Source organism: Plectropomus leopardus, chromosome 21 (genome assembly GCF_026936395.1).
Source record: "Plectropomus leopardus strain MGB_pleo_1.0 chromosome 21, ASM2693639v1, whole genome shotgun sequence".
Taxonomy (NCBI): Eukaryota; Metazoa; Chordata; class Actinopteri; order Perciformes; family Serranidae; genus Plectropomus; species Plectropomus leopardus.
Genome location: NC_142196.1, coordinates 17,560,505 through 17,586,088, shown reverse-complemented (window position 1 = coordinate 17,586,088; position 25,584 = coordinate 17,560,505). Strand labels below are relative to the sequence as shown.

General features: G+C 38.9%; 1 protein-coding gene across 2 annotated transcripts in view; it reads right to left on the bottom strand.

Annotated features, from left to right (window-relative positions):
* plod2 (procollagen-lysine, 2-oxoglutarate 5-dioxygenase 2) overlaps positions 1-24,416 on the bottom strand; it is a 39,859-nt gene extending 15,443 nt beyond the window's left edge. Inside the window, exons 1-7 of one of the 2 annotated variants that reach the window (XM_088071856.1) lie at positions 23,931-24,416; positions 9,430-9,521; positions 7,570-7,706; positions 4,745-4,908; positions 2,007-2,119; positions 1,848-1,911; positions 1,101-1,198 (exon numbers count right to left, since the gene is read on the bottom strand). In XM_088071856.1, the coding sequence (XP_087927982.1) occupies positions 1,101-1,198; positions 1,848-1,911; positions 2,007-2,119; positions 4,745-4,908; positions 7,570-7,706; positions 9,430-9,521; positions 23,931-24,033 (771 nt within the window). In that variant the 5' untranslated portion in view covers positions 24,034-24,416. The remainder of the gene's footprint in view (positions 1-1,100; positions 1,199-1,847; positions 1,912-2,006; positions 2,120-4,744; positions 4,909-7,569; positions 7,707-9,429; positions 9,522-23,930) is intronic. The other variant, XM_042510147.2, reaches the window with a different exon arrangement.
* Between the last annotated feature and the right edge of the window lie 1,168 nt (positions 24,417-25,584).

The window sequence follows — 25,584 nt, the reverse complement described above, 5'->3', positions numbered from 1 at the left end:
TGATTTTATTCTTTAAATCCTTTTACTTGGAAGAAATACCTTATTTTCCTTAAAGTGTACTATAGGCTTCATTTAATAGGCAGCGTATGGTACCACTACTACTACTACTAATAATAATAAGAATTCTGACCGCTTGCTTTTTTGTTAATAGCATTTACTTGTACTTTTACTTTCAATACTTAAGTACATTCAGTATAATAAAATTGCTTAAGGACTGCAAATATCAGATACTTTAAGACGTTTGCTCAAGTAATATTCTAAAAGGGGACTTTAACTTCTACTAGAGTCGTTTTCTGGTAAGAAATCTGTGCTTTTACTCAAGTAAGGCTTTCAGGAACTTCATCCACCACTGAGCTCAGCGCACTGCTGTTTATGAATCTCATTAACATTGTGATCAAGAATTTCTAACCCGGTATGAAATATGGAAAATAATAGTGAACTAATGGTCAGGAATCCAACCAGGCAGCCTAAACGGTAGGAACCACTGCAAGGACGCAGACTCTGTGATCTACCATTTAGAGCTTCTCCTCCAGATGCTGAGACTTCTGGGAAGAATGACTCAACAATTTGGTGGGTTTGGTTTATTACCAAGTAAGGCCAGAGACAGGCGGCTGGTGGTGGAGCGAGACTTGTGAAGAGATGGAGGAAGGAAAAAGGCCAGAAAAATACATTGAGGGAAGGATGATGGTATCATTCGGACATCCTGCTTTTTAGCTTGCTGGGCTTGTCACTCTAATTTACAGAGAGCGAAAAGAAAATGGGGGACACATGGGCAAAAGAAATACAGACTAGTTTTGGCCAGACCTCTATCCTCCACTGAATAATGAGCTGATTTTTATGGCTAGGATCACTGGCAAGTGAGCAGTATGTATATTTCCTAAATGTGTGGGAATTTATGCACTGAAATTAAATCTGTGGTGATTAATGTCACTTGGATAAAACCTAAAAGACATGGGCCAGCAGAAACTCATCGGCAAATGGAAAAGAAAAGTTCAATAAGTGAACTCAAAGCTAGTGTCTCGATGACTACCTTAAAGGTGTCATGCAGTGCCATAAGTACGTTACGTGAGGTGTGCCCAGGGGTTAAACTTCTTACTCACTTTGGTGTTTCCGTTGCCATGGACAACCACTGGCAGGGAGTCGTACACTGTGTTTCTAACTCTTACGCGGTCTGTGCCAAACTTGAGAAGCACTTCATCTGCCAAAAAGGGAAACAAGAGACATTTTAGGCCAGGTTATGAAAATCGACTTACCACATGGGCTAGAGCTGTGAAGGTTTATAACTTACTGGGTGCACTGCCAAGCCTGCAAGTTCTCTGAAAATATGCAATCGTTCAGAGTGTGGGAGCGAAACAGCACAATGTTGGTTGAAGTTGGAGCAGCAAAAGCAGAGTTTCCCACAGACTTAGAATCTATATGTGTTTATGTGGTGTGAGCGGATGACATAGATGTGTGTGTGTGTGTGTGTGTGTGTGTGTGTGTCTGAAATTCTGTATCACCTCTCAAAACTGGGACGTTTTTGCCATGAACACAGCACAGGCAGAGCTCTCCAGTGGTTCTTTTTCAATATTGATCTGAATGTTTAGACCCAACACAATTAATGTCTTGAGTTTTACTCTCACTGCGACTGATGTTCTGCTGCCCCATCTGTGCCCACATTACACTCTGCTCTCTGAGAGTGTGGTGCAATGCATAACTGCATAACTCCAAAAATATCAAATCAGTTTGAGGCAGCAGATGTTTTGACCGTGCAGATCGCCTCAATTAACAGAGTTTAAAATATTTGACAAAATTATACAGATTAGCAGCAAATTGAATTATGCAATTCAGTTTCTGTGATGTCTCACCAACAGCCCCATTTAGGTTCTGGAAAATCTGGCACTTGTGGTCCAAAGTCATATTGAGAGTTTGCTGAAAGACATGAAAAGAATATCTTAGCCATCCAAGATAGGTTTTACAGGGATGTATTTTGACATTAAGTGTTGGCGTTGACACAAGATACTTACTCGCTGTAAAGGATCCACGTATATTTTTGTGTAGAAAAGCTGGTCATCATCGTTGTCATGGAGGTTCCACTGTGAAACAATTCTGTTTACGTATGGGGCGTAGCCGATTATACCTGAAAGTAATAAACAGTGTGAAATACATCACCAGTGGTAAAGTACAGGGTTGAGCAAAGTTAACAAGGTCATATACAACTGGCAGGCTGTTGGTGATAATTACCGTATGCTGCTGGAATGTCTTAAACAAAATGTGATTTTTGGCAATAATCCCAAGCACACAAGAAATGGGCAGTGACTGTCTATTCCCACAGTGTGTAGATGGAAAGGAGTGCAATCATGGGCAGTAAGAAATGTACATTATAACCATCTCCCAAAAGTATGTATAGTATCTCACACCCTCCCTAAATGTACATTCGCATGGCAATCTTAACTCCAGTTTTCCCCGTCTCCTCTTTTTCCATCTTTTGCTCAAGGACACTGACCACAGTGACAGATTGCAGGGTTTGGTGATGTCGCTGGTGAGCAGCGTTTTGCATCCCATCATTTTAAGCCGTAGACACTGTAAACAAGTCGGCGGGTAGACATGACATAATCTAAATGGCAGGAGCGAGAAAAAGTTCAAAGGAAATCGTGACAGTTTATGCAGATCACATTGTCGGTAGCTTATCCACAAAATGATGGTTTTAAGGAATGCTGAGAAGTGCGTGCCTTTTTGACCCTATACAAACATTCACTGTTTTGCACCGCTCTGCCGGAAAACACACGGTAGAATATTCTGACTGCAAAGTTGTAAAGAAAGCGTGTAACATAGAACAATTGGACTTGTCTTCATAAAATGTGTCTGTTTTGTCAGACTGTTGAATTGATGGGTTTCATGTCTGTAGTTTCAGTAATTCTCAGCTTGGTTTATGAGCGTCATTTAATGTACTTCAGTAAACACACTCAGCCATACACAAACACAGCCCTACTGTATCTCGATTCTATCCCCTAAATACAGTACTCTCTGTGACACAGTAGTGAGAGTCCAGATGCTATAAAACATTACCCATGGTCACTTGGGCGGTAGCCGTAGGAACATAAACAAAACCTGCAATTTTATACAAACTGTGGCACATTCTAGGGGCCAAGACAGATCCACATGTCATGTCAATGACAATGACTGCTAAAAACAGTCTGTGATCAGTCTGAGACAGCTAGGCTCCAATATGGGAGGTCAGACCAGACTGATGACCACAGAGAAAGCAGTAATTCAATGTCCTGAACAACTGGCAGGATGCAGCTGGCTATGGATTACGGATGATGACTCACTGTTACGGTTTCTTTTGTTAAAAACATTTGAACACATTCAGTACTTTTTTACCTCTATCAGCATATTTGTGTACATTGCCCTTTAAAACCTGAGCGAATTGGCTTGATTTCTTTCAGAAAGAATAAGTGACTTCATTCTCTGCTTAGGATGCCATTATTTCACTATATCCTCTGTTTTTTTAATGCTCTCAGTGTCATCTTCAGCTCCTTATGACAAAAATCTTCATTTATAATGTAGAGCATGCAAAATTTAGAAAGGGGGCCACTTAAAAATGGTTGAAAAGGTACAAGGTCACATTCAGTATTCACATGAATAGGCTTCTGTCACCTCCTGTCTACTTGGACAGGAAATTCCTCATGAAGCCAGCTTACAGGGAAAATAAACTTCTATTTTACGGGAAAGAGCAATAACAAAAGTCCAGTGGTTTTATATTTTAAAACTAACCCCAGTCTGTTGTCATTTCTTAATGTTGTTCCACTACTTTTGACCAGTAACACTGAGGCTGAACGTCTCCTCAGCCCCCTGAATTCCAAGGCCTGCAGGTCTTCAAACTTTGACAGCTGATAGTGGAACTTATGAACCCATGCACGCCCAGGTTGTTGCTTAAGACAAGGTTTTCAAATACTAGTCTACCCCAACATCAAATTGCTGTGCACATAATATAAATGAAATAGTTATCCAACGTTAGTTTGTAAAAAATCTTATCTTCATGTAATTAACGTTACTTTTTTACAATGTCCCATATTGACCCACATAATAACCACCACTTTACTCTGGGATTATTCACTCTGTACAGATTAGTGTATGGGAAATGGTTTAAGTTCGGGTTACCCCATGACAAGAAAACTTTTTGTCACCTAGTAGTTAAGTAATTTAAGGTCACTATTGCATTATCTATACCAGCGGTTCCCAACCGTTGGTTTGTGGTCCAAAAGTGGGATACAGGTCCATTCTGAATGGACCTCAAGTGACTCACACACATGTCAAGTTAGTAAAAACACACTTTATTTTGAATTTCTGACACAGGGCTTTTATACTGAAATGCCATTTCCTGCTGCCGAGCTACTTTTAATGCCCTGGTTTTGGTATTACCAAGTTTATTAACATGCTCTGCCCTTGCAGTGTTTTTATGTCACTGATCTTGAAGCAATAACATGCACTTTTTGGTTGCAGTACATGTTTACTAATTTGAAGTATTTGCACTCAATTGTAAAGCCCACATGTCGTATACATTTTGTGATATGAAATTGAATGTGTTGTAATTTTTCTTATGAGTGGACCTCTAAGGATAAAATCTAGAAAATATGGCTTGACTAGCTGGGAAGCACTGATCTGAACATGTTGAAACAGAATACTGTTAGCCATGACAGAGGGAATTTAACAGGTTAAATATTTCAGCATTTCGATCATATTTCAAATATTTGAAACCCACCTCCAGAGTTGAGGTAGCGCTTGCCACTGCGGATTGAGGGGTACTTGTCAGCGAGTCGTTTATCTGGCCATATCAGTCCCTCTGCAGCAAAAATTACTTTGTGATTGGCTTGCTGGAACTTCCTGAGAATCTCCTCTGGTCCCCCAGCAAAGATAAGATCATAGCTAAAAGGGGGGAGTAAAGAAGAAACACAAAAGATTATTATCTTTTTTTCCCTTTAGGGACAGTGCAGCAGTTTTCTTAATGTGTCTTGCATCTATGGCCTAGGTTTCTACTTGCTTGAGACAGATATAAATCTAAATGTAAACAGTAAGCGTTCCTTGTGAGCATTGTGTAAAAAAGCATTGCTTTACTATAAGGTCTTTACAAAAGAGTCCTGCTTTGACAGACATAAGCCCACACAGTTCTGTGACGGACAGAGGAAAAAGTGCCTAACCCTTCAAATAGGCCTTGTGGTGACTTGTTAAAAAGCTTGCTCTTATTCAAAGAGCAGATATTTTGGGATGTGGAAACTCCTAATGTTTCAGACGACGGTGCTTGGAGGTGTGAAGTCATGACAGTAAAAACGCTGATTCATTTTGGCGACACAATTTCCAGAGTCACTGACTATAAAACAGCCTCTTCTGGATACGGCTTTGGTTCTGTGCTTCTGTCTTTGTACGCTGCATACTAGTCTAAAATTGGCCCACCCACCCCCCAAAAAATCCTTCACTATATACACGCAATTTATATTAAGTGGCAGGAAAAGTAAAAGACATCTTGAACCACCACGGTCAGGCATGTAATGAGAGGAAGAGAAGTCTAACGTAGGTGAGAAAGCCTGTAAGCTCTACTGTTTCCACATCTGGCTGACACATGTTCATAGAAGTACTCTCTGTTCCTTGTTAACTCATCAATCACAGTCATTGCTGCAGTATCAAGAGGACCTGTAATACATGACAACACATTCATGACAGTGTATTTAAATTAAATAAACAAATATAAGACTAATGTGGCCTTACAATGAACTGTCTGCTTTGCATTTGTCTTTTGGGTGTTGCCTATATTATCATCAAAGATTGCTACATCTCTTTGCTTCTATAACAGAACTTAAAGGTGCAAATTAGAGTCTGACTGTAATATTTGCTTTGATTTACTATGTAAGATCACTCGCAGTTTTTAACTCTTGGTACTCGGAATACATTTAATTAGAGGACTCATCCACATATGTTACCAGTGGAGTTATGTCAATTGCTGACGAGACAGAAATCGCGGTTGTTGCTGCATGTAATGCAGATGTATGTGTCCTCTTTAAAGCTGGAGTGTGACTTTTACATATAAATGCACATCTTTTACAGTCATGGCCTTGCCAGACGAGTCAAGACATTCTCACTCCTAACTTATCGAATACCGATTCTTGGTAAGGGTACTAAAGCTGCAGTTACAACACATGATAAATGATGCACAATGCACTCAGTGGTGTGTTTGTATTCTGTATGTCACCTGGGTTTCAACCATGAATCTAGTGGCCTTAACCCTTGTCACACCCAGCAAAAAAGCAAGAATATTTCTAAGTTTTATACCATTGAGAGGAAACATACTTTGTAAATTTAAGAGTGGGAACAAACACCTTTTCATACTGGCATTACAAAGGTGTGGCAATACTAATTACATTTCAATTTTAAAGTTCAGAAGTCATTATTATAACCACTTACATTTCTTTTGCTAATTCCAAATGTGCACAAAGCAAAAAATGTTGTGACTGTGACTTGAAGTTCAAGGTATGTGGCTTTTGAATCGCATGCAATCATTTTCTTTTCATTTTTGGAATTTCAGACCGCCAGCGCTCAGAAGCTCAACAACAGAGTTAATTAAATTCAATTCCACATGCAATCCATTAAGTGAATGAAATATGTACATATTAGAAAAAATGTATAAGGCTACGTCTGAATCAGACACTGTTTTTCAAAATACGTTTGAAAGTCTCATAATCTTCTGTCAAGTACAGATACAGGGTTTTTTATACCTGTTTCAAGGGTGTGACAACTTTGCATAGCAATTATAGGTTGCATTATTCATGTGACATGGTGCACTAAGTATCATCATCTTCTGCTCCATTTGAGGAAATATGGCCTGCAAAGCTGTTATTATTCTAAATCACTCACATTAACTCTGTGAAACTTTCCTTTGGCTCTGAAAACTCATCATTCAGCTACCTGCATGTGAAAATTACGCCCCTCATATACTTGCCGATGCTCTGTAATAATGCCTGAACATGAATGAGCAGAGGGCGGTTTAGAGCTACATGAATGAACAGGACCACCTCTCGCTGAGGAGGCATCGCTTTCAAAGCAATTATTACAGTCTGCGATTGTGAAACTTAGTTTAATTTGTAATTGATAGATTCACGCAGCAATTAAAGACGCTTTGCGCCCTGTTCTTGTTATGGAACATTTAAAATCAAAGCTAAATCAGAACAAAGCTTAATGTCTGAGACAAGTAACATAAGTGATAAAGAAAAATAACAGTTTGATCTTTGTCTTTAGCATACTTGTTGGCTGCAGACATATGGAATCAGAATGAGGGACTTTACCTCTCTTATGTATTTCAAAGAAAGAGATCCCTGCAGAATATAAGATAGTGAGCACATATTGAAATATGCCATCCACAGGGGATCACTGAACACAGATTGATTTTGGCTTTGAGATATTCCCTACTGAATCTGAGTTAGTCAGACAACAAAGAAAAGGTAGTGTTGGTCTGAAGTTACCACTAAAATTGCAAAACCATACTCTTTATTAAGCTAAATACAGAAAAAAAGCAAAAGGCTTTATTCATCAACATACCTATCCACGGAAAGGACAACAAGATCTTCCTGGTCAGCCAGAGCCTCCATGGCCTCCTTCAGTAGTCTGACTTTTTGCCCTCCACCGATAGAGCGACCCACGTCACCACCCTTCCACGCTTCTCCCATTCCCAACACCTGAGACAGAGTACATGAAGCTCTAAATCTCAACATGAACTGGCTTGACACCTCACCAGACAGCAGCACTGTAAAAACACCCATCTTCAAGAAGTCTTCTTCAGTTTCTCACTCTAATTCTTTTTATCTCATAAACCCAGTTAGCAGTTTTGCCAGAGACGGGGACATTTTCACTTGTCTTCTAATATGAAAGACATTTACAAGAACTTTCCTGGGATAAGGCACAGTGAGATGGTCCACTAATACTAACAAGTAGCTAAAACGGCAGATTTATAGGCTCATAGTGCTGCCAAAATACACTTCCACACTATCTCAATTGTTGGGAAAACAACTATGAATGAAAAATAAGCACACAGCTGTGGGAGGCGATGTCGATAAGAGTGAGAGCCTTGGAGGTGAAGGCAGTTTCATACTGATAATCCAAATGGGCTAAGTTAAAGGTCCAGTGTGAAAGAGTTAGGGGGATATATCAGCTGAAATGATATTTAATATGTTAGGTACGTTTCCTTTACTGTATAATCACCTGATAATAACAGGGTGCCCCTTGAAAGTCGGAGATTTAAATCATCAGTTGGAGACTCCACAGTCCCCTGACATTGCTTCAAGTCGAGCTGTTTGGTTTTTTTTAAATGCTAGTCAGTGTGCTGTGCTTTGATGGGGCCATTTTGGTCCCTAGATTTTGCTGAGGAGTGAACACAGAGAACAGAGAGCCATTTTCGTTTTAGCATTAACCACCATTGTAAGCAACCCCTTTGCAACAAAAGTGTTGGAAAAAAACATTTTTTCTGATGTGAAACTGCTTTATTCAGTGTTTTTATCAGTTAAAAACACCAGGTTTGCTTGTTTTGGAGAAGATTTTGGCTCCCGCTTTAAACTTCCTAAATGTCTGGAACTGAAATTATCAGAGAAAAAAGGTGAGCACACATTAGCAGGTGTTAGATTAGTGGCCTGTCTCTGACATGCCAAACAATGTCAGAGAAACACTGATTTGTAACATGAAACTGTTATTCTGTGTTTTTACCAGCTTAAATCACCGGTTTGGTTTGTTTTGGAGAGAAGGATACCTCAGAAAGATAATTGGTAGAAACCTCCTGAATGATTAACACTCAAGGAATTCTGACCTGGAGAAGCTTCAGCTTGCAATCTGCAATCTTCATCGATAGCTGCCACTAAATCCGCTTAAATCTTAAACGCTGGACCTTAAACACTGAGTAACACCTGAGTTGCAGTCATATTATCAGGTTGTTGGTATTCTTTGTTTACTTATAAGTGTCATGGGATATGCTGTACAAAGATAAGTGCACACCAAGCCCCAAAAAACAAAATAACCAAGCAAACTATAACAAGAAATTAACTCTTAGAGAGGTTTGCAAGTATGTGTCTGCACAAGATGGAGCACAAACAGGTGCAACAGAGTCACACGAGAGGCAAAGGACTGAGCGGGTGGTGCTCTAACTCTGACCTCCAAGCATGGGACTATTTTTTCCTTTTTTACTACTGGTTTCGACCTCAGAGGGGAATTCCGGACCGACACGGAGAAGTATCCCTTTAAGATGGATGTTTTTACAGCTTGCTCCATTTCATTGTTTCCTTTAACAGGCCTAATCAATCTTGGGAGGTGCCTGTTGAAAAACGTTTGGCTGCTTTGCGAGTGTAGCTTCGTTAGCTGGGACAAGCTGCGCATTTGTGGGTATAATTTAAAAATATGAGAAGACAATCTTACCTTAACAGTGTACTTGAAATAGTTTGCAGACTGCATAAAGCGTAGGAAGCCATCTGTTTCCTCGGTGGCAACAGTAAGGACGAGCAATTTTTCTGCAGGAGAAAGACACACATTTCCACAGCCTTACTTATGGGACTTATAAAGACATCACATATTTTTTGGCCTGCAAATTATAGGGATGTGCAGATATACTCTTGCAGCTGAAAATTGTGGAATTTTAAGTTGTGAATTTAGAGCAAATTCTTGGTTTCCACCAAAGGATGTCCACAGAAATGTGTCTAGTGTTTGACGCTTATATATAGGTATTGAGATTCCCAATTCTGTGAACCAAGTTCCTTGTAAACCTCAGACCTATGTCAACAAACTGGTAGCCAAACTGGTTTAACGGCCTAAAGCTACATCTCAAATTAGGACCATACTGTAGTTTGGATTTGACTCAGAAACACTTTTTTTTCTTTTTCGGTGAAACGAACTTATATAAACTTCCAGGACATTTCCAGTGGCCGTGAGTGCTGATGTCTGAGGTTTAAGGAAGGGTTAGACCAAATACAAATTAGCACCATAGTCTCATGTGAAACTAGACAGAGGCGGACTACACCCACTACAAGCGTCTTTTCACTTGTTCTATTATGATTTGTAAAACCAACAGGGGATAGCCTTGATTGAAAAAACAAAAAGCTGCAATTTGTGATTGTGAGCCAAGGAAGGAAGTACCCTGGATCTCTGAATCCGGTTCACCAGACTGTCACTGCATGAAGAGGGAGTACTCACTTGATTTAAGCTTCTAAAAGATCATTTCAAAAGTGCAAAAGATTGCTCCGGCTCATACACAAGCAGGCTGACAAAACGTTAATAACACTTTAATATGGCTTTATAGGACCATTTAAATACTAATCCCACTTTTCAAGTTTCAAGAGCCCGTCTGCTTTCTATTTAATATACGACACTACGTTCCACTGAACCCTTGTAAATGATTTATTGGACATTGGCAAGTAGGATTGGAAGTGTTCTGGAGAACAAAGCAGGGTGCTATAAAGGGTCCAAATGTGTACTCTGCCCCAGAACACAGTTTAAAAGCTGTTTTACAGAGATTAACATGCCATTATTGTTTCATTTTTGTGAGAATTTGCCGATAGCCTGATGTTCATTTATAATTTATCTCGCTGACTGCACAGCAAATCTCAACATGCTCATAAAGATTCAGGCTATTAAAAAGACATGTGGTGATGTCAATTTTCATTTGGCGCAAACAAAACTCACACAAACTGGTCACCATGGAAAGGAGATGTTGAGATAGCGATATATACACAAATCCTCCAAAAAAGCTATTGGAGACAAAAATAATATACATGAAGTACGGCACAGACAGTGCTCTGCAGATGCTGAAAAGTCGGACATGAATTGAGATTCTTGACATTCACTGTGTCTGCACTTTATTTCTACACTGGAGATGTAACTAAACAAAGCCTGAGGGCATACAAGAGCCAAGGTCCTATTCTAAATCGTTATGTGTCAGTAAAATCAAAATCGCCCACCTCCCACCCACTCATCCACACTAAAGTCCATTACAAGCAGACTCCTTGCAGCTCTTTTCCATCCATTTCCTGTCAATGTGACTTAGCCGTTCTCTCATCACAGTCTAGCCTGCGGCCCTGTCGTCGCTCTAATAGCCATACCAGTTCTCCTCTGACACAGGAGTTCTGTTACAGGTTAGAAATAGTTCCCAGTCTGCCTCTAACCTAACAGCATAAGGTGACAGATAGCAGAGAACTAGGCAGATTCAGAACGAAGGGTTTTAAATTAAGCACTGCACAGTGGGAAGGTGTGTCTGCAGTATGTTCTTGTTCTTGGCTTGGGATGATGATGTCTAGTGCAGGGAGGGGTTAGTGTCTCACATATTTGGGGAACATAATTTCTGGCAAATAGATATGCCAAACGTGATGTGTGCATGCATGACGACCAATTTGTTTGGCAAAAAGAATCATTTTAAATCAAACCAATCACTTTTTCTCCCCATTTTTGCTGTGTGAGGCAAACACTGGGCAAAACGAAAGGAAACTCTTTTTATTTTTTGGAATTAAAATACATATTCATATTATTTGATATTGTTTAAATATGTGGGTAACGGAGCGCACTTTCAGGCAATCTCTCCTGGAAGCCATTCATAGTGTTATGTTCATGAAAAGAGACAAAAATAGTTGCATAACAAATGGAAAAAAAGAGTTTCAAAATGAGTTCAAACACAGCTTACTTTCTGATCTCTGTTCATCGGGCCAATGACAGCATGAAGTGTTTGTGAATGTTGGAATGTTGTAATTGGAAAGTTACTGAAATTGTCGGTCACAGCCCCCTCAATTCAGTGTCTGAAAGGTGTGGTGGGACGGGATGTCCGAAACTATTCTGCTGTCCGGCAAGCAGTTCAGACAGCGTGAACTAGTGCCTTAAGAATGTTCTGCTGCGATTTCTTGGCAATACATGGAGACCTTCAGGAAATTTCTTTTTTTCATAATACTGTGATTACAGCCAGGACACATGTTTTTTATTTCTGTCTGCATTGAGCTTGATTTTTTTGTGTGTGTTCTAATATAATGCAAAATCATCTCCAGTAGCTTTGTTTGTATTTGTACATAGAAATCCAGTGGTGAGCTGGATGTGGTGATCCCTGCTTTATCCAGTTAGTATGACTTAATTATTTCAATTTCCTAAACACTAAACTATTAGGGCTGTGCTTGTGCTTTTGCACGCGTACTGACAAACAAACACACTGTGTGCCAGTGATGTGGCAGGAAAAAAAATTGCCTTAAGGAACAAATAGGCTGACGGCTCACTCCAATTACCCCTCCGTGACTTTGCCCTGACCTTATGGAGCCACACACTTTCCTACTGTCGTAAACATGCGGGCCACATCAGTGCATCCAAACAAGCAAGCTCCCAGTTAAGTACAGCCTGAGGATGCCAACTACCTTTGATTTAGAAAAGATGAGACAGACACTTTTGTTTCCTGCATTAAACTAGTTATTCAAACACATCAGCAAATCTTTCATGGCTTTTCCATACACAATTCTGGTGGAAAAAATCATCCCTTAGGATTTACAGAGGCCTCATGTGAACTGCGACTGGAAACCTTGGCTGGATGTTGTGACATTGTCTCCAAATACAACTGGAGTGCCTGAGGAAGAAATGTGATCTGCAAATTTTCTGCCAAGCCAAGGCCACACATCTATTTTTTTTTTACAATATGTTAAACTGGGGGTTGTCAAAATGCTGCTTTGAATCCTTATTTTGATTTGGCTTTCCATCACATACCTGGTTTTCTCTCGTAATCAGTTTAGCACAATGTTCTAAGGAAGGTTATTAAAGGTCCAGTGTGCAGGATTTAGAAGCAGTTATTGGCAGAAATTGTATTTGCATTGAATGTATTCTATTTATAACTACATTTTTACTAGTTAATCATCACCTAAAACTGAGAATCTTTATGTTTTAGTTACCTTAGAATTTGCCGTTCATATCTATATATGGAGCGGATCCATGGAGTCCACCATGTTGTTTCTACAGTAGCCCAGAATGGACACACTGGGGAGAAATTTTAGTTCTGCAATTCAGTTTCACACACTGGGCCATTAAATTGTAAATCTTATTATTAATAGCAGGCTGAAAGCGACCAACTGTGCACGCTTTAAGAGTCAAGGTAGCAATTTCATGCTGAAAAAGTAGCAGATTATTTTAAGCCAACTTTGACCCACACTTTATGCCATTACACACACTGATGATGGGCTGTAACAATTTTGTAAGACCAGGCTAGAAGTTCGTTACAGCTGAACCAACCTGATGGTGAAACATAGCAGATTTAAAACATACATTGTGTTTATCTTCTACTGCTATTGTATAAAAGGTAATGGAAGAAAATTCATCTGTTACAAATCCATTATGTCTTTGGGGTGAAAAAAATGTGTATGTAAAATTTTAATGCATCAAGATGTATAAAGATGCACCAATAATCATTTTATAATCACATCATAGCCCTCTGAACTGGAATCAAATGAGGTGCATATAGAGATTCCCACCAAAAGTTGTGCTCAGATGACATCCGATTATATGTTACACCAGATGATTTGCGCCAACTTACTTTATTATTGCATATTAAGAATTAAAAATAAATAAATTAAAAAAAAATCTTCATCTTAAATCTTAAATTTTTGATATTCAAAAGTAAAATATAACCAGAATGTGCATGTATTATTTACAAAATCTAGCCAAGGTACAACCTACACCCCACTGTCATATTCAATAAGCTCATGATTCTACAACTGTGCTGGTTAGTTTTGCTTTTATCTCTAAAAAAAATCATCCGATTGAGCCAAAATGGCTCACTTAATTTCCCTTTTCTGCAAATTAGATCCAAAGAAAAGAAAACAAGTGTGGATAACAACAGTACAAATCTACTTTCCAATCTAACGACAAATTTAAATCCTGAGGCAACTGTCCAATCCTTTGATGTGTTTTTTTTGTAAATCAGATGAGTAATGAAATACAACTGTGAGACAAGATGGCAACACTTTAAAGGAGAGGGTTTTTGATCGCAGTGATTGTGCAGGATAAATGTCTAGTCAGAGGGAACACAGGACTCGCTCATGTCTGTGCTGTATGAACATCCCACAGCAGGAGAGGAATGCAGCCCATAGAGCCCCGCTGTAACTCTTCCCAAAGAAAGGCATGAACGCCAAGTGGTCTTTCACTCCCTCTCACTCTGTCTTTAGACCACATGGGACTCGCCGTCTAGGTAAACTTTCACACACCAATGAGCAAAAGTTCTGACTCACTGGCTGGGGCCTAAACTTAAGTAAGCATTTATTGTAGAACGGAAAGCGGTATCATGGGAATGTTCCCCGGCCTCCAGCATAAGGATAACAGGATCTTTCCTCTTCGACGAGACAGTCCTGGGCAGTGAACACAAACCGCTGTTCTTTCTATTTTAGTCATTCAAAGTAAACGATGTTAGCCAAAGGTGTCGGGGGGGAAGGAAAGTGCAAGAAGTTCAATAAATGGTCCACATTCCTTTGTCCTAGCATCTATTTGACTGCGCCAGCCTTTAATCTCAAGGTGAGGCAAAACATTATGACGTGAAGGGGAAACAGATTGCCTACAACCAAATCAGATCTGATTTATACCTGCTAGGATCACACAGTAATGCTTAATTCTGATTTTTTTCTTTTAATTGCAAACCAATGTGCCATGTCTGGACCTGGATATTTGCCTGAGGATGAGCTCCCTCCTGCAAAGCCTGCCCCTATCATATGAAATGTGACTTTAACTTCAACTCAAGCCAGTAGGCTGAAATAATGAAAGGTGACATCACGATCAGGGTACATGAGTACTGGTTAGAAATCGTTTAGATGTGCTGAGTGTAACACTCCCAGGTGTTTACACTCGATAGATGGGCCTTGGCGTTCAAGCTGTGCCAAACTCTCTGCAGTAATGTGCACTGCCACGTTGTACAGCTGAAACCCCTCACTGTATTAGTGAGTGTTTTCTTTTAAAGGGAATTTTGAGCCAAGTTGTGTAAGAATAAATTCACAGGAAGAAACAACACTGAATTTTTTTTGACTATTGTAACTCTTTCTTGTCTGGTATCAAACAAAAACCACTCTCCCGCCTTAAACTGGTTCAGAATGCAGCAGCTCGGCTCTCACGGGTTTTAACAGATGGCGTCACATCACCTAATCCTGATTTCTCTCCATTGACTTTCTGTCCATTTTAGACATGCTTTTAATAATTTATCGATCACTTTTAAAGCTGGCATGGATCTGGCCCCAAGGTACATATCAGAAATGTTGACCCCATATTAACCAGTTCGCAGCCTTAGATCCTCTGGATTATCTTTCTATTCTTTGATCGTGATTATTATTAGTAGTAGTAATATAATTAGTAGTAGTAGTAGTAGTAGTATGTAATGCACAGTGGATGTTGTCATAGCTTGGCCACCTTAGCCAGTAATACATGTCCCAAGTAAATGCAAGGTCATACATAAGCAGAGAGAAATAAAAAGGCAAATAAGGCTTTGGCCTAATTTTTCATCGCTGCAAGGGGAAGACCTGAAAATTTTGAGGACGTCAGTGTGTAAGCAAAAACACATGCACAATCCATACTTTGGACACTAATCAAGCCTAATGAGAACAATAGTCTCTCTGTCCACGGGGGCCTGCACAGCATTCCTGAGTCACTCAGATCCATTTTTTGTTAAGATAAAAGGGCAAGGTGTCATGTTCTTGTGTGATTTAAAGGTTTACTGTAACTCTGGCACTATATATACTTTAGTTTATGATTAAAACTGGTTGTCCATCTTATTGAAAATCACATTTAAATAGTGCTGTAATTGGATATTGGGTCACAGCTGGAACCAGGAAGGTGTTAATCTTGCCATCAGTGCAAACGTATATTTAATCCAGATGTAGAACAACGAAAGACTACTACTCTGGACTTCGTCAAATAGATGCGGGGAAGTGGGGAGAGGCAGTTTGCTTTTTTAAGCCTGCAATAAATGATTTTTTTGGCCACTTGGGGGCAGGATAAACAGATTGTGAATATATGTTAACCTAACATCACCTTTTAAGTTGATGTGGTGAATTTGTTTGCTAACAGTTGCTTATTAATATCAAGCAGTGAAGAAGCAACATTATTTGTAGCTCTTTTTCTTGGCCACCTGGTGTAAGCAAGTCCAATATTCCCTTACAGCTCTGATTTTGGTTCTCTACCAACTCCCAAGGGAAATATCTTGCTCTTTAGCTGCTAAATGTGTCTGTCTGCTGTTTGGTGCTGAGCAGGTAGAGCACAGTTGGTTTTTAAAGATTTTCCAGTCAAAACAGCTGCCTGCTGCTGCTGAAAACAATTTTGTGAAACCAAAACATTTAAATTGCAGATGAACAGCTTAACAATGAGCCGAAACTCTGTAAATCCCTGTAAAGCAGAGGGGATGTGCAGATTCAGGTGATAATTCTGCATATTCATCACCATGAGCAACCCCTTTCATGGTGTGAGATCATATAGCACGACTGTAAAAATGTAAAACATAGCCAGTTTAGGGTTAAAAGGCTGGGATATGCTCGGAAAGAAGTAGTTCTTACTAGAATTCGCCACTGTAATCTCGCTCCTGCCAGCTGGATTTGTGCCAGTTACCCCATGTTCCTGCAGTGTGCTTGTCCGTTCTCACCTGCACCCGCAGCCTGAAGGCTTGATAATGGCTGATAACATATGTACAGCCTATAACAGTCTGTTACAGTAGGCAGGGGTTTAATGTAAATACATTTGTACTGTAAGAGCAAATGTTTATCACAATCTGTGTCATATTTTCAGGTAAAAAACACTCCAGAAATGGTTGTTGTTACACCTTTTATATTGTCTTTCACTGAATGGAGAGAGCATTTGCAACAGCTGACTTGACACACATCGAGGGCCGGTAAAGAGACAGACTTGATGTATCCCAGTGAATGACGGGACGCACAGCACAGTTTATTTATTTTAAGTTTATCAGCTCTGCAAAGTTAATGTCCTGCGAGTTTTGCATTGCCAATGCCAATATAGTCATTAGATCGTACTGTGTTATCCAACAACACTGAAATACAAATGTGTTGATAACATAGACTGTATATAAAAATGGACAACATTACAGCTCCCGAAAAGTGAAGCCAAAGAACTTTAATTGCCCCCTGGTGGCTAACCCCGCCCCCTCCATGTTAGTGGATGGGACATGGGCCAAACTAAAAACTAAATTAAACTAAAACAGTTTTTTTCCCAGAAACTTTTCCCGTCATTTTAAGTAGTTACTATCACGCAGATGTTTAAGTTTGGTTTTAATTAGTTATTTGTTGCAATAAAAAGGGGGCGTGGCATTATGATTGACAGCTGTGCATGTCTGTTTCGATGTGATTTAGTCGGGCCATTGGAGCTCAGTCGGGAGTGTGTATGAGTGGGACCTTGATACCACAACTTCGCTCCCTGATCACTTTTATGCACGCTCTGGCTCAAAATGATGCCACCAGCACAAGATGGCAGAGCCCATATTTGGATATTTTAGCTTCTTTTTTGTACAGTGGGAGGAAGTGGAGACACTGCACTCATCTTAATATGTAGTCTGTAGTTTATATCTGCTTCGAGCAGCACAATTGAAGGTGAAAAGCCAGTTGACAAAAGGACAGAACAGATGTGATTATATTTGTGTATGGCACTGAGTGTTTGTCTTTTTAGACATTTTGATTGCTACGTCCTCACATAAGTACCTCTATCATCCCTTCATTTCTCAGCCTTCAGCCAAATATAGCATGCTACTCCACCTACAGTTGCTTTAAAGATTTTCCAGCTTTAGAATACATTATACTTTTAATGTAAATACGAGCAGCATTGGCACAGAAGTAGCACTTCTGATGTCTAAAAGTCGGAAACCCCCAAACCTGCAGACATTCCTTTTCGCCTGAAACACACTATTCTTGCTATCTCTGTGAGTCATCCGTATGTTTGTAATTATCTTAGAGATGGATACGCAGGGGATAAGAAAACCTACAGCTTACGGGTTGGTTAGTCTGACATTATTTGAGCTGTCCGCAACTAATATAGAGCTTATTTTCTATAATTCCATAATTGATAAAACACACAATTTCCGTAACACTCGAGTTGTGTAGTGCATCTGCAGAAAACATCTGTGTTTTCAATTACACATGTCAAACCACAGGCACTTCAGCCCCAGGGATGTGGCATGATGTCACCAGTATTGGGCCAGGAAACAATTTTGTAGGCTCATCACACGTCATTTTAGATCAAGATTAACTTATTTATTTCACCCCACAAAGACAACTATAATGCTAAAAGAAATAACTAATTTTGTCTCATGCAGTGCTTTTGTCAGGGGTAATGATTACAGTTTAGGCATTTCTTCTGTTAGTCACAGTCTGGTTGTACTGCAGAGCTTTAAATCCTTCATTGTTGACAGTAACAAACCTAGTTTGACTCAGCATAATGCATTTAGAGGTTAACAGTTTAGGTTTAATCAGTTTGCTGTCATTTTCAATCTGAAATTGCTGTAATTGGAAAACGGAACTCAATATGCGAGAAACTATTATATTTTGATAAAAATTCCAGCAAAGGGGATGTGAGCCAAGTCTTGTAATGTACAACCACATGCTGCTTCTTTGAAACAGCTCCTGTTTTTCTACCTGGAAAGCGAATTGAAAATGCTTTAAAGAGGAGCAGTGAGCGACTCCCAAAGTACATGCTTTGGCACCTGCATGTTCCTCTCCACTAGCTGATGTATTTGAACAGGCTTCAGTGATTACAAAATACAAACTGAAATTGCTGGCTCATAAAAAAGGTAGAAAAAAGGCTGTACTTTGAAATTTTCTTGTTGAGATTCCTGCTATTTTTGTAAATCAGTTGGATTATAATCACATAAAGCAGTGATACTCAGCTTGTGTCCCATGGGTCAAATCAGGCCCCTGACAGTGTGCCGGGTGGCCCTCCAGCCATTTTCTAATTCACAGTTAAAATAAATACATTCACACTGGGATATTTTTTTTGTCCTTTGAATGTAAATAAGGTGTCAGAGTGTATAAAAGGATCAAAATTGAGCTTTTAATACAAAAAAAAAACAGGCCAGGGGAGGATCCTCCTGACCCCACAACAGAAGTCAAATCTTAGAAATGGACACTTGACCTGACTGGCTACTACTACTACTACTACTACTACTACTACTACTACTACTACTACTGCTACTACTACTACTACTACTACTAAAGATGAGTAAGGACAGCAATATTTGTTTATCAGCTGGCCCCCAGTCTCCTGTCAGTTTGCAGAAGTGGCCCCCTAAGCAAAGGAAGTGAAGTATCCCTGACCTTAAGTAATGAACAATAACATTTTAAAAACAGTAAATGTCTTTGTTTTATATGCAGGGTTCTTATTGTCATGGAAAACCTGGAATAATTATGGAATTTCACTATCTCATTTTCTAGGCCTTGAGAAGTCATAGAATTAGTAAAAATCATGTAAAGTTTCGGAGAAAGTCATTGAATTTTGATGTGTATTGTGAAATTAAATAACCTTCCATGCCATGTTAAAAACATAACCAACATTAACAAACTGGAAAGTTTAGTTCACATAAAAAAATGAACATTTGAAGTACAATATAGCACACAGTTCTGTACATGTTATACGTTGCGAGTGGTCATTAAATTTAATTATGGGTCCTTGGAAAGTCATGAAAAAGTTATGAAATGTCGTCCATGAAAATGTGTGGGAACTCCTCAGTAAAAGCTACATGTTGGTCCTGCCAATGACAACTTATTTACTGTAGTAGTTTTATTTTCCTTCAGCTACTTCTGTCCCTTTAAAAACTAAATGAAACTGATATGTTATGATAAATATCAAAGGTTAAGTATATTTAATATGTTGACAATTACTAATGACTACATCTTAAACGTGGAACAATACTTGGCAGTTTGAACAGTGCACCATGTCAGCTTTATCGAGATTCGTGCAGCATAATTCTTGCCAAAGATCAGCAGCTGTTCATTCCCATTTTCACGACGTCATTTAAATGATCAGGTAATACAATAGGATATTTGTATTATAACCTCGGTCTTGACAACTTTGCGAAAACCTCATCTGTTTTCAATTTTGTTTAAGAGGAAGACATTGCATCATGGCAACTGTCTGCTTGATATCGTGCTGATTTTATCTCTTTGACAGCTGGCAGAATACCTCAGACACAGCGAAGAAAAAATGGGACAAAAAAAGCAGACGACTCAACGCATATTTTACTTAAACGGAGGAACAGAACCAACCTTGTGGTGATATAGTGACAATGTTCTGAGGCATGATTGCAGGCTTGGCTTGCCAACAGGGTTTGTTAGTTTGTTAGACTGGAATTACAGGCAATACAGAGCATCATTTTACAGAATATACGGCATGGGTAACTTAAGGTGGGGTTTCCTTTTCTTCTCTATAAAATGCTCCCTGCCAACACGTCAGTGTTGTCTGGGAAAGGTCTAATCTTAAGACGCCTTGGACATGTGGAGCAGACCAGATCATACTGAGTTATGGCATTTATCTTCTCCCAGACACATATTCACACTCGCTGAGAAATATGCCCCGCTAACTGACAGGGATACAGAGTTTTTCTCAGAGTAAACAATGTCAGTCTGTTTCTTCTTTGTCTTTGAGTTTACCTACACTTTTACCATTTTCAGACAGAGGCATCATCATGTTTAACCCTTTGAAACCTGAGCAAATTGAGTTCTTAAAAAACATGAAAGAACGGCAAAAAAACAACTTAACAAGACATGGCCCAAAAATGTGCAAATAAATAAAATTGTAAAAGAGTCACAAGGAAATTACCTAAAAAAAAAAAAAAAAAAATTCAAAAAAAAAAAAAAAGCAAGCAAGAAATTGGCCTAACAAAGTGCTAAAAAAATATATATATATAATATTTATTTATTTAGCATTTTAATATAGTTTTCTGGACATTTTCTCTATTTCTGAATAATTTTCAGATCATCCTCTTTTTTTAAAACTAATTTTAAAATAATTTCCTTGTCACTTTTTACTTATTTCTCACAATTTGTGGGACATTTCTTGCCAAGTTGACCATTGCCTTTTTCCCTGATTTTTTTGAAAGAAATCAAACCAATTTTCTCAGATTTCTTGTTTCTCAAGATTTTAAAGGGTTAAACTGATAACTGTCAGTTTCACTTATTGGGACACAAATATTGTAAAGTGAATTTGTACATTTTAAATGATCTAATAAAAATAATAATGCAAAAAATAAAATGTAGGATTATGTTTTTTAGCAGTCTATTCAGATTTGCGTGAAATAACCAAGACTCACACCACAAGAACTACATGTTAAATTAAACATATATTCTGCTGTTCACGTCAGTGAGAAATAAGTGAAAGGCTCCTTTCAGACGCCCGGGACAGTGGGGGGCTGCTCTGCCCACTTTTTGTAAGTTTTCCAAAACTGACAAACTAACAGCCACGTCCGCTGTTCACAGTGACTGGCAAGGTGCACATAGGTGAGAAACGGGCATCGCTCTGCATTCCTGCTTCTCTCACTATCCCTTTTCATGGCTGAATTGTACCGTCTGCTTCTGCGCTACAACCAATGAAGAGGCATTATTCTGTTAGAGAACAAATATCAGAATCTGCATTAACAGTCTGAATTAACGGAAAAACACTACACATCACCTTTCACAGCTGGCATTTAGAAAAAATCAGTGAATATGAAAACATGTTTCCTACCTGTACCTGTAATATTTTTTTTATAATTTGTAGCCTTTTAAGTCCTTTCAACTTTTTCTGCTTTGTAACACCCCGTTGCTATGACAACCAACATCTTGCCCCACCTAAAAATGAAGTCACTCAAAAACAGCACACACAACTTGCTCTTTTCGACGTGGCTTTCTAAAGGAGGACACGTCAACAAAGTTATTCCCTTCACTTTTCACCACAATACTCTGCATCCTCCTTTCTTCAGGAAAGAAAGGGAAAGTGTTGATTGAGAATTTTGGGGAAAAAGATGATTCATTAAGTTGCTATTCCAAACTGTTAACACCTCATACAATAGGTGCAATACACAAATGTCTGTTACATTACGACCCACAAAGGCCCCAAATGGCTGGAGTGTTTCATCACTACGTCACACTTAAAAACAAATGGCTTTTATTTGGAAAGGAAAAATAAGAAACAAAATTATGTGCGTATAACGTATAATGTGCAAGGCTATGCCTCATGCAATGAGTTTTGGCTCTTGTGCTTCAATAAAAGTTATGCAGTGTAACACATCTTGGAGTTAAACTGCATAAACAGTTAATTGAGTCAGTAGAATTACTCACCAGTGCCTTTTTTAGTGCATTCAAACGCATTTATTAGTGAAGAACAGTTTCATATAAAGAAAAGGTCTAGACCCCGTTTAGCTGTTTTGCACACTGAGGGAGTTTGCAGAAACATCTGTGCATGATGTTCCTTTGGCAATGAAACATATAGGAAAAATGGGGAAAAAAGACTCAATTCTGAATGTATGTTTTTGACCCCCACCCATTTTTAGACAGAAATCAGTTTGAACCTGAAGTACTTGTATTGCTCTAAAAAGAAAAGTGCTTTTAAACTACTGCAGCAAAGTAGCAAGGTGTAAAAATGTAATTTTACTAACATCAGTGCACCATGTGTTTTCAAACTTTCTCTCTATATATGGCGTCTGGTTAAACATTGTGAGATAGAGCTTATCAGGAATAAAATTAAACAGAATGCAATAATTCACAAGTTGACGTCATCAAATGAAATCATTGCACTCAGTCTGCATCATGTAAAGTATGAAAGCTGTCATTCACAACTGCTAATTTCCTCCATTCGTGAGAGATTAAGTAGGTTTAGTGTATTAATCCCAACAAGCTGCATCACTTTAACCTCATGATCCTTCCCAGGTGAACCAACAAGTCTCTCTTGAGCAAACATTTTAACCCTTGTAAAGTTAATGTGGCTGCTGTGTGGGAGACACCCAGTTAGACCAGGACAAAACGAGTCTGTGGAGAACTGAAGGCAGCTGTTGTACCCTGATAGACTGCCTCCCTCCAGCAAAATGCATCATTAAACAGATTTCCAGACTGAACTTATACACTGCAGCACTTATAACACCAACACTGGTATAAAAAGACATATGTGCCCACTTATGTTGTTGTTTGCAGTTTTTTACAAGATGCCACAGCTCCCTTTACAGGAGAAACATGGCCTGTGTTTAACTGAAATTATTTTAGGGCAATTTAGAGCAATTTAGCAACAGAGACATACCAACAAGTCAATAAAACCGTGACACAGAGGGGGCCATAAACCTATACATGTCCTGTATGTTTTAACAGCTGAGCACTCAAGCAGGTTTGGCTCTGCTCCACCAACCTTCAATTATAACAGGTTTACAGCCGCCCCTGTGTTTCTCAAGCACATAATTGCTTGTTTCCTATTAAAATCAAATACTGAGGGATTTCTCGCGCATTTCGATTCATGGTAAATGTCGGCTAATAACTGTCTGATTGTTCTGGTTTTCATTCAAGTCTAAATGTAGCCCTAAAGCAAGTGTAAACAAGTGGAACCAACCATAGTTTTTTCTCGCGCTGACATTTTACAGCGTGACATGTGTACATAAAAGTGAGAGCTGCGCGCTGCCAGACAACTTGAAATAAAAACAGGATTGTGAGAAACCGCAGACGGTTCTGTTGTGTTAAACACTATCATGTAATTTAAAGATGCAGCATATGTAGCGCTTGACACGCTCACATTTACGCACAGGCATGCAACTTGCACCTCTAATATGTGGCTGGTACTGACTTCTCCGAAAAAATATAATTTAAACATCTCACAACTAGCACAACAGTTAAAAAAAAAAAAAATCAAAAGTTGTTGAGCAAACCAGGAATAACATGAACATGACAGCAAACAAAAGGAAGAAGAAAAACGTTTCTTACCTTTAGGAATAGGTGTAGGAGCTTGAGGTGTATCAGTAGACAAGACACAATTTGCAAACTTCACCCAGCATGAAAACACAAAACAAAACTTGAGGTACTCCATTGCTGTTACTGCGCGAGGACCCGGACAAAATAAGTGCGATCGGACTATTACCTCCCAGCCCGAAAGCAGTGGTCAGGATCGGCCCCGTAGGTTCGTAATGCACGGTCTCGCGATAATAAAATAACAGACTAAAAAAAAAAACATCCAATGGATATGAAGTTGACTGGTCGGGCGGCTCCAGAGACAGCTTGAGCTCCAGGGAATGGTAGTATAAGTACTGCAATTCAGAGAAATTAGAGCGCAACAGGCGTGGTTCCTTAATTGCAACTGCAGCCACTTGAGTTCCCGGTAAAGTTACCGCCCATTGAGGAGGCAGCTGACGAGAGATAACGGTGCTCACCCCTGACACAGGCACGTCCTGCGCGAAAGTTTGACTAAGCACAGCTGTATTTGAACCCCCACCTCCAGTCATTACCATTACATATCCCTCCCCTGGTCCCCTCCCCCTGAGCTCCAGCGCCTGTCAACCAACACTGCTCCCCTTCTGCAACACACTCCTGACAGACTCCTCATTCAGCCTCAGTGGAATAAAACTGCAAAAACACACATTTAAAATGCAGCAGCTCAACACACAATAAGATACTTTATTCTGTGTTTGTTTTGTAGTTGTTTTCTAGCATTAAAAATGCCTAACTGAGCAGTGGGAGTGTTCAGATGTCTTACTTCTGTTAACCATTTGAAACCTGGGCAAAACGGCTTGATTTCTTTCAAAAATATGTAAAGAACGCAATGGGCAATTTAAGAAATGACCCAGAAAATTGCAAGAAAGTAGTAAAATTTGCAAGAAAATTTCCCAAAAAAGAGAAAGAAACCAAAACAACAAACAGAAAACCAGAAAAGAAAAGCAATTTTTAACAAACAAACAAAAATGAAAAAAAGACAAAAAATGTGAAATTTAAAAAAAAAACAAGGAAATGGCTTAACTCCTTAAAAATGATAATATTTTAAAAATATTTTTAACAATAAAGTTACAATTATTTTGAATATAGTTCCTTGGAAACTTTTCCAAAACTTTTTAAAAAATAATTTTCTAATTCTATTAATTTCATGTGATTTACAGGATTTTTCTTGCCAAATTGTTCACTGCCTTTTTCTTACTATGTTTCTGAAAGAAATCAAATCAATTTGCTCCAGGTCTAAAGGTTTCAAATACTTGTGATTAGCATCTGAAAGCAGTACAAGAAAAGTGATGTCAGATAAGGTTTCAAAGGGTTAAATTAGATTAATTAGAAAAGCCACAGTGTGAAATTCTTAAACACAGTAAAAATGACAAATTTAGACAACAAAATGTAAGTATCAGAAGTGAAAATTATTTGGATGAATTAATGTGTAGACAGCTTTCTCAAGCTGTAGTCAGTGGAGGTGGAGCTCATTTTAAGTGCCTCGTATTCTGTTAAACAGTAAAAATAAACTATTAAAACTATAAAAAGTTAGTGTACAGGCTTATAAAATCCCCTCAACTTCTCTTCTCAAACTCAGTCGACTTAAAACTTTTGAAGCAGCCTAGACACTCACTTTTTTAAAGTTAAAACATATGCTTTTATTTATTTG